The sequence below is a fragment of the Biomphalaria glabrata genome, chromosome 9 (genome assembly GCF_947242115.1).
Source record: "Biomphalaria glabrata chromosome 9, xgBioGlab47.1, whole genome shotgun sequence".
In the NCBI taxonomy this organism is placed as follows: domain Eukaryota; kingdom Metazoa; phylum Mollusca; class Gastropoda; family Planorbidae; genus Biomphalaria; species Biomphalaria glabrata.
In genome coordinates this window covers 35,563,072-35,572,461 of record NC_074719.1, presented here as the reverse complement: position 1 = coordinate 35,572,461, position 9,390 = coordinate 35,563,072, and the positions used below count along the sequence as shown (strand labels likewise).

Here is a 9,390-nt window from a genome sequence, read left to right as displayed (position 1 = left end):
TCTTTCTACTGTCCACTTTGATTATCTCTAAATGAGTCTGTCAGAATTGGCTGGGGCTAAAACAGGAAAATCTTTACCTTACCCACAAGTCAGATGCTGGTGAGAAAAGAGATTCCATAATGGAAATTACACACTTATAACCCTCAGTGTGCCGTTGTGAGGTTATCCAGCTGTAAAATGGAGACATTTGACTCTCCCCCCCCTCCCCCCCCCAAAAAAAAAAAACAATAAACGAACCATCGTTCTTCATTCATGTAACACAGTGTTTCCCAAACTTTGTCCTTAACGGAACACACCCTGAGTATTTAGCGGAACACTTTGCTTATTTTCTATAGAGAGATTAATTCCCTTGGTGTCCTGCTAGCTAATTAGTCCAGTAGTTAGTGGAACACCTAGTCACACCGCGGAACACAGTTTGGGAAACACTGATGTAGCATTAGGAAAATGTACAGCTTAAACTTAAGGTAACCAGACATCCCGACTTAGGCGTGACAGTCCCGCTTTTCATAAAATGTATGGGCGAGACGGCTAATGTCCTACTTTGATTTTAAAAAAAGTCCATTAATGTCACGCTTTTCTTTAAAAATCTTTCTTAATCTTTTGACTAATAACTTAAAAGTTATAATAGCGCCTTGCGGCGTTTTCTTTTTATTTCTTATTTCAAGGTCGCTGCTGTTCCTGTGTTAAAAGCATAGGTAGTGTTTTTAGTTTGCAGCATTCTGCCTTCTCCTCAGAAACTGACGTCAGCACGTTTTCTATCGACTTGTGGCGTAATGTCATTCCACAAGTTTCTCGCTGAATCTGTGAATCAATTCCAGCAGACAGTAAGCCTTTGTTTGGCTTTTCTTTCTGCTCAAGTAGATGACATTGTGAGAAAGTTGCAAGACAAAACGAACATTATAGGGACTTCTTTCTTCTTCTTAAACTGTCAGGTAGAGTTGAGTCTTCGGCTATTGGAACTCTAGGCCAGCAAAAGTGAACAAGAGCTCCCTCTCACAGGCCTGTATGAAAACAGTGTACACTGTTTTGTCTGGCGGGTGGGTCAGACTCGCGGCAAGAGGCCGCGTATAGATCTACTAAGACCCCCGCTATTTTCTTTTCTATACCAGGCTAACCATGCGGGACACGCCATTTATTATGTAACGGTCCCTTGAGGAACAGCGACTGGATTGTGACAAGGTTGTGGGAGCTCTTTTACAACTCCGCGCAGTGCAATGAGGATGTTCTCTCACCCCCTTAGGCACCCCCACTGGAGTCTTATTTTGCTACCCTTTAGCCTAATCGTTTCCTCCTACGATCGTTTCCACCCGGCGCCACTATGAGGCAGCCTAGGGTAGCATGCCCGGGACATTATAGGGACAAACAGGCAGAGTTTATTAAGGGGGAAAGAATAAAATGAAATTGTTTCCCCTGATGATACAATTCTTTGTGCCCCCCTCCACGGGAAATCTTTAAAAGTTAATTCGTCGATTTAGAATAAAGCTAAATTTCAGGTAATGGAAAAATCAGGTGGTTAGCTTTAAAGCCTTCGGAGGAGAGTCAGTGGAGAGACTATTTAAATTATATCCTGCTTCTTTGAAAGCCCGTGTGCTGAATTGTGGCTGCATTTTGTACACAACATTGCGGCAATATTACATGCAGAAGTTCTGTTTATTTATGTAAGGGCTCTTAAATTGGCTCAGAAATGCACGAAAAGAGGCATAAAAACTTGAAAAGGTTCCTCTCCAAAGAAGTACGTGTGCGACTCACTATTTCGATGACGCGAGTTGGTAAGAAAAAGTGAGGTAGCAGCGCCAATCGTAAACTTTTAAGAAAATTGTGTCAAGTATTTCTATTTCAGATAGAGCAACGGCCTATTCAGCAGGTTAACGCTGGATGTATAGCACAGAAAGATGATCTAGCTTGGAAATTGTTTCAGAAAGCCTGCAATTATTTAAATTATTGTGTGTGTGTGTGTATGTGTGAGAGAGAGAGAGGGTTTCACGACAATTCGTTCACTGACATTTCGTTGACCCGACAAATCGTTAACGACTTTTCGTTGACCCGACAATCCATTCAAACGACTATTCGTTCACCCGACATATCGCTCACCAACAACTTGCTCACAGACAACTTGTTCACCGACAACTTGTTCACCGACAGTTGGTTCACAACAAATTGTTTACACGACAAATCGTTCACTGACTATTCGTTCACCGACATATCGTTCACAGAAAATTCGTTCACTGGATAGTAGCATTGTTAATATTATACATTCTCGTCGCGTGTTTAATTTGTTTACATTAAAACTTGCTCGTCAACCTTGTCCAAAGAAAAAAAGTGATCTGAACATCATCTGCCCTATAGATCGCAAGGTCTTAAAGAAGAACTTTACTTTAGCTTAATTGTGAAGATAAAGATAAATTGTGACCCCCAAAGTGCAGAGACAGCAAAGTAATTTGTCAACACTTCTATGGTAAGACAGAAAAGGATGAAATTGTATGACGGCTCTAAAGACCTCTGACCTCTTGAGAATCAACAAAAATCATCATATCTACATGGGCACTCAGAAACTCACTCTGGAAACAGGCAGTTAACCTCATTACAGGTTAAGAGAGAGACCAAACTACCGAGATTAGTTTTTTTTTATATTTACCTGTTGTAGCATACTATAGAGAGTGTTTTATGTTTACCAATGTGCTTTGATTTAATTTTAGACAGTGTGCATGTCCTGAATTCGTTGATATTTTGTGTTAATGTTTATGTAACATGATGAGCATGTGTTCTGTTCTGTAGTGTGTTACTTTCTGAATATCTTTTGTCAATTCATGTGTCGTTCTGAATAAAGCCTTCTAATAGGTTTCTCTTCTATGTTAGCTTCATTCTTATTAGACTGACCTTTGCTAAGCTGTGTGTGTGTGGGGGGGGGGGGTCAATCACCGTGAAGCTCCTGAAGCGACGGCTGTGAAATATTTATCTCATTGCCAGGCTCTGACTCAGCTTTTATCTTATCTTATCTAATACAGACGTTACTGCCAAAAAGATGATTACGTCCTACGCGTCATGCATTTAGTCATGCATATTAACTAATGACCTAAATTCTGCCAAGTCACTGGTTTTCCTGGCTAGCTCAGGCAACCCATTCCATGTTCTAATAGCAATAGGAAAAATGGAGCATTTATACAAATTTGTCCTAGCATATGGGACGAGGAATGTGCCTATACCTTTGTGTCTTTCCGGATCTTCTGAAATATGTGCAGGCAAAGAGGAGACCAAAGCGCCAAGTGAGGATCTCAAAACTGACTCTCGACTTTCAGAAGAGCAGCTGAAGTAGTCACACTGACACGCAGTTTGTATTGCAAAGTATTAGACCCAGAAAGCTAAGAGTTTTGATCATGCCGAATCATCACATCAAGTCTTAATATGAGATAGGCCAAACCTTAAGGTACTATTGAGGCCCAGCCGACGCACTGCATGCACGATAACAAAGTATTATTTTTACCTTAACATTTCTTGTCCGCCTGGGAAACCTGACACTTACTTGGAGATCTACCGTCTTAGATCACAGCCAATCGACTCTCAAGGGGTTCTTTTAAAAAAAAGGTTTTTGAGAGCTGGGATTGAGTGCAAATGCGTTAGAGACTTTACTCTTAAAATTGTAATCGGTATTTCTATGCTTAACATAAAAAAAAATTTCCCACCTTGTTCTTTTTGAACTGATGCTTTTGTTATGCCTTTTTTTTGTTCATAGCTGTCATTTGTACTAGGCTTCAGGATCAGTATGGGCAAACATTTTGACAGATGTCGTTCTCTGGAAACCCCAATTTTCGACAACCTTGCTTCACAGTGAAACATACAATGCATATCAATTTCTTTTATAGCCTGTATTTGTTTTTTTTTAAAAAAAGCAAAGTTTTCAACATTCGTTTTCTTAATCTGTGTCCTCGGTTAAAGAAGGTGTTATACGGCCAGCGCAATGATCAACCGCCTTTACTTTCCCCAATGTCAGGTACTTATTAGAGTTGGGTGGACTCAGGGGTGTTCACTTCACACTGGCTTCCAGTAGAATGTGGTTGTTGGTAAATAAGCGATGCCTGCATTGCATCGCAGGTTCCTATTCTGGAGTTTGGTTAGCATTAGGTGTTTCCCTTAGAGCACCCATGTCTGAGAGCCATACAAAAAGGTTGTGAGAACCACTGCTTCATAGACATGCATTTGTTAGAAGATTCCGCCATAGTCTCATTTTAAAGCGACCAAACGCGCTGCTGGCTCTCGTCTGTTTGGACAGTGGTGCGTCATCAAATGCCTTTCTGCCCTGATACGAATTGGGGTTTGCAATGTGGTCATTTATAGTAGAGCTAAGTAAACTCTTAGTGTACTTTGAACTATAAAAGAATCTCTACTTTATACATACTCTCTATAATAATATTGTCTAATTGTGTAGACTTGATCATGAAAAAAAAATAATTTGATAAAATATTAAAGCATGTAATCATTGCACAATCTCCATGAACGGCTTTGCTTTAATTGGTGACCCGACAAAATAGCGCTGACAAAATAGCGCAAACAAAAATAACCCTAACCAACAAAATAGCACGGAACAAATATCTTTAATTTAAATGATATGAATATGCAAACATGGATAATTTCGATATATAACATATAGCGTTCTTCAGGTTGCGAATCTGTCAAATCCGGTTCTTAGTGAGCGCCTAGGAGGTAAAGGGTTAGGGTTAGGGTTAGGTGTACGAAATTTCATACGATTCCTAAGGAAAGTTTAAGAGATTTCTTGATCAATCAGTGAATCAGTGGTAATTTATAAAAATATATTAGATTTATTTATACTCCGACATGCACTTAAAAAAAAAGCAAGCATACTTCCATACATGTCAGATTTACAGACAAGGACTTTAACAGCCAGATTGTATGCAATGCCACGTCATCAGTGGCTTGCTTCCATACATTGGCAGTGTAGCTGCCAGAAGCTTGTTAATTTGGAGGTACTTTGATTTGCAAGCAGCTTTACTTCGTTCTCCAGCATTGTATCTAAGAATCCAGTTTTCAGTGTCCTCATGCAGTGTCCTCCTCAGTGTCTTTCTATTCTCAGGGTCCTCCTGTCTTTTAATGTTCTCCTGTTCTCAGTGTACTTTTGTTCTCAGTTTACTCCTGTTCTCTGTGTCCTTCTGTTCTCGGTATCCTCCTGTTCTCGGTATCCTCCTGTTCTCGGTATCCTCCTGTTCTCGGTATCCTCCTGTTCTCGGTATCCTCCTGTTCTCAGTGTACTCATGTTCTCAGTGTACTCATGTTCTCGGTATCCTCCTGTTCTCGGTATCCTCCTGTTCTCGGTATCCTCCTGTTCTAAGTGTACTCATGTTCTCAGTGTACTCATGTTCTCAGTGTACTCATGTTCTCAGTTTACTCTGTTCTCAGTGTACTTCTGTTCTCTGTGTCCTTCTGTTCTCGGTATCCTCCTGTTCTCAGTGTACTCATGTTCTCAGTGTACTCATGTTCTCAGTGTACTCTTTTTCTCGGTATCCTCCTGTTCTCAGTGTACTCATGTTCTCAGTGTACTCATATTCTCAGTTTACTCCTGTTCTCGGTATCCTCATATTCTCAGTGTACTCATGTTCTCAGTGTACTCATGTTCTCAGTGTACTCATGTTCTCAGTGTACTCTGTTCTCAATGTACTCCTGTTCTCTGTGTCCTTCTGTTCTCGGTATCCTTCTGTTCTCAGTGTACTCATGTTCTCAGTGTACACATGTTCTCAGTGTACTCATGTTCTCAGTGTACTTCGTTTCTCGGTATCCTCCTGTTCTCAGTGTACTCATATTCTCAGTTTACTCCTGTTCTCAGTGTACTTTTGTTCTCAGTTTACTCCGATTCTCTGTGTCCTTCTGTTCTCGGTATCCTCCTGTTCTCGGTATCCTCCTGTTCTCGGTATCCTCCTGTTCTCGGTATCCTCCTGTTCTCGGTATCCTCCTGTTCTCAGTGTACTCATGTTCTCAGTGTACTCATGTTCTCGGTATCCTCCTGTTCTCGGTATCCTCCTGTTCTCGGTATCCTCCTGTTCTCAGTGTACTCATGTTCTCAGTGTACTCATGTTCTCAGTGTACTCATGTTCTCAGTGTACTCATGTTCTCAGTTTACTCTGTTCTCAGTGTACTCCTGTTCTCTGTGTCCTTCTGTTCTCGGTATCCTCCTGTTCTCAGTGTACTCATGTTCTCAGTGTACTCTGTTCTCAATGTACTCATGTTCTCAGTTTTCTCTGTTCTCAGTGTACTCCTGTTCTCTGTGTCCTTCTGTTCTCGGTATCCTCCTGTTCTCAGTGTACTCATGTTCTCAGTGTACTCTGTTCTCAATGTACTCCTGTTCTCTGTGTCCTTCTGTTCTCGGTATCCTTCTGTTCTCAGTGTACTCATGTTCTCAGTGTACACATGTTCTCAGTGTACTCATGTTCTCAGTGTACTCATGTTCTCAGTGTACTCTTGTTCTCGGTATCCTTCTGTTCTCAGTGTACTCATGTTCTCAGTGTACTCATATTCTCAGTTTACTCCTGTTCTCGGTATCCTCCTGTTCTCAGTGTACTCATGTTCTCAGTGTACTCATGTTCTCAGTGTACTCATGTTCTCAGTGTACTCTGTTCTCAATGTACTCCTGTTCTCTGTGTCCTTCTGTTCTCGGTATCCTTCTGTTCTCAGTGTACTCATGTTCTCAGTGTACACATGTTCTCAGTGTACTCATGTTCTCAGTGTACTTCGTTTCTCGGTATCCTCCTGTTCTCAGTGTACTCATATTCTCAGTTTACTCCTGTTCTCAGTGTACTTTTGTTCTCAGTTTACTCCTGTTCTCTGTGTCCTTCTGTTCTCGGTATCCTCCTGTTCTCGGTATCCTCCTGTTCTCGGTATCCTCCTGTTCTCGGTATCCTCCTGTTCTCAGTGTACTCATGTTCTCAGTGTACTCATGTTCTCGGTATCCTCCTGTTCTCGGTATCCTCCTGTTCTCGGTATCCTCCTGTTCTAAGTGTACTCATGTTCTCAGTGTACTCATGTTCTCAGTGTACTCATGTTCTCAGTGTACTCTGTTCTCAATGTACTCCTGTTCTCTGTGTCCTTCTGTTCTCGGTATCCTTCTGTTCTCAGTGTACTCATGTTCTCAGTGTACACATGTTCTCAGTGTACTCATGTTCTCAGTGTACTTCGTTTCTCGGTATCCTCCTGTTCTCAGTGTACTCATATTCTCAGTTTACTCCTGTTCTCAGTGTACTTTTGTTCTCAGTTTACTCCGATTCTCTGTGTCCTTCTGTTCTCGGTATCCTCCTGTTCTCGGTATCCTCCTGTTCTCGGTATCCTCCTGTTCTCGGTATCCTCCTGTTCTCGGTATCCTCCTGTTGTCAGTGTACTCATGTTCTCAGTGTACTCATGTTCTCGGTATCCTCCTGTTCTCGGTATCCTCCTGTTCTCGGTATCCTCCTGTTCTCAGTGTACTCATGTTCTCAGTGTACTCATGTTCTCAGTGTACTCATGTTCTCAGTGTACTCATGTTCTCAGTGTACTCCTGTTCTCTGTGTCCTTCTGTTCTCGGTATCCTCCTGTTCTCAGTGTACTCATGTTCTCAGTGTACTCTGTTCTCAATGTACTCCTGTTCTCTGTGTCCTTCTGTTCTCGGTATCCTTCTGTTCTCAGTGTACTCATGTTCTCAGTGTACACATGTTCTCAGTGTACTCATGTTCTCAGTGTACTCATGTTCTCAGTGTACTCTTGTTCTCGGTATCCTTCTGTTCTCAGTGTACTCATGTTCTCAGTGTACTCATATTCTCAGTTTACTCCTGTTCTCGGTATCCTCCTGTTCTCAGTGTACTCATGTTCTCAGTGTACTCATGTTCTCAGTGTACTCATGTTCTCAGTGTACTCTGTTCTCAATGTACTCCTGTTCTCTGTGTCCTTCTGTTCTCGGTATCCTTCTGTTCTCAGTGTACTCATGTTCTCAGTGTACACATGTTCTCAGTGTACTCATGTTCTCAGTGTACTTCGTTTCTCGGTATCCTCCTGTTCTCAGTGTACTCATATTCTCAGTTTACTCCTGTTCTCAGTGTACTTTTGTTCTCAGTTTACTCCTGTTCTCTGTGTCCTTCTGTTCTCGGTATCCTCCTGTTCTCGGTATCCTCCTGTTCTCGGTATCCTCCTGTTCTCGGTATCCTCCTGTTCTCGGTATCCTCCTGTTGTCAGTGTACTCATGTTCTCAGTGTACTCATGTTCTCGGTATCCTCCTGTTCTCGGTATCCTCCTGTTCTCGGTATCCTCCTGTTCTCAGTGTACTCATGTTCTCAGTGTACTCATGTTCTCAGTGTACTCATGTTCTCAGTGTACTCATGTTCTCAGTTTACTCTGTTCTCAGTGTACTTCTGTTCTCTGTGTCCTTCTGTTCTCGGTATCCTCCTGTTCTCAGTGTACTCATGTTCTCAGTGTACTCATGTTCTCAGTGTACTCTTGTTCTCGGTATCCTCCTGTTCTCAGTGTACTCATGTTCTCAGTGTACACATATTCTCAGTTTACTCCTGTTCTCGGTATCCTCCTGTTCTCAGTGTACTCATGTTCTCAGTGTACTCATGTTCTCAGTGTACTCATGTTCTCAGTGTACTCTGTTCTCAATGTACTCCTGTTCTCTGTGTCCTTATGTTCTCGGTATCCTTCTGTTCTCAGTGTACTCATGTTCTCAGTGTACACATGTTCTCAGTGTACTCATGTTCTCAGTGTACTTCTGTTCTCGGTATCCTCCTGTTCTCAGTGTACTCATATTCTCAGTTTACTCCTGTTCTCGGTATCCTCCTGTTCTCAGTGTACTCATATTCTCAGTTTACTCCTGTTCTCGGTATCCTCCTGTTCTCAGTGTACTCATGTTCTCAGTGTACTCATGTTCTCAGTGTACTCCTGTTCTCGGTGTCCTTCTGTTCTCGGTATCCTCCTGTTCTCAGTGTACTCATGTTCTCAGTGTACTCCTGTTCTCGGTGTCCTTCTGTTCTCGGTATCCTCCTGTTCTCAGTGTACTCATGTTCTCAGTGTACTCCTGTTCTCAATGTACTCCTGTTCTCGGTGTCCTTCTGTTCTCGGTATCCTCCTGTTCTCAGTGTACTCATATTCTCAGTTTACTCCTGTTCTCGGTATCCTCCTGTTCTCAGTGTACTCATGTTCTCAGTGTACTCATGTTCTCAGTGTACTCATGTTCTCAGTGTACTCATGTTCTCAGTGTACTCATATTCTCAGTGTACTCATGTTCTCAGTGTACTCATATTCTCAGTTTACTCCTGTTCTCGGTATCCTCCTGTTCTCAGTGTACTCATGTTCTCAGTGTACTCATGTTCTCAGTGTACTCATTTTCTCAGTGTACTCTGTTCTCAATGTACTCCTGTTCTC

The 9,390-nt window shown here is 42.0% G+C and overlaps 1 protein-coding gene across 1 annotated transcript in view; it reads right to left on the bottom strand.

The window, feature by feature from the left end:
- Nucleotides 1–660: 660 nt before the first annotated feature.
- Nucleotides 661–9,390, bottom strand: part of LOC129928392 (sarcoplasmic reticulum histidine-rich calcium-binding protein-like) — a 116,357-nt gene continuing 107,627 nt past the window's right edge. Inside the window, exons 2-7 of the mRNA XM_056042619.1 lie at nucleotides 8,092–8,280; nucleotides 7,261–7,449; nucleotides 6,803–6,991; nucleotides 5,856–6,044; nucleotides 5,144–5,332; nucleotides 661–849 (exon numbers count right to left, since the gene is read on the bottom strand). Coding sequence (XP_055898594.1) covers nucleotides 661–849; nucleotides 5,144–5,332; nucleotides 5,856–6,044; nucleotides 6,803–6,991; nucleotides 7,261–7,449; nucleotides 8,092–8,280 — 1,134 coding nt within the window. The remainder of the gene's footprint in view (nucleotides 850–5,143; nucleotides 5,333–5,855; nucleotides 6,045–6,802; nucleotides 6,992–7,260; nucleotides 7,450–8,091; nucleotides 8,281–9,390) is intronic.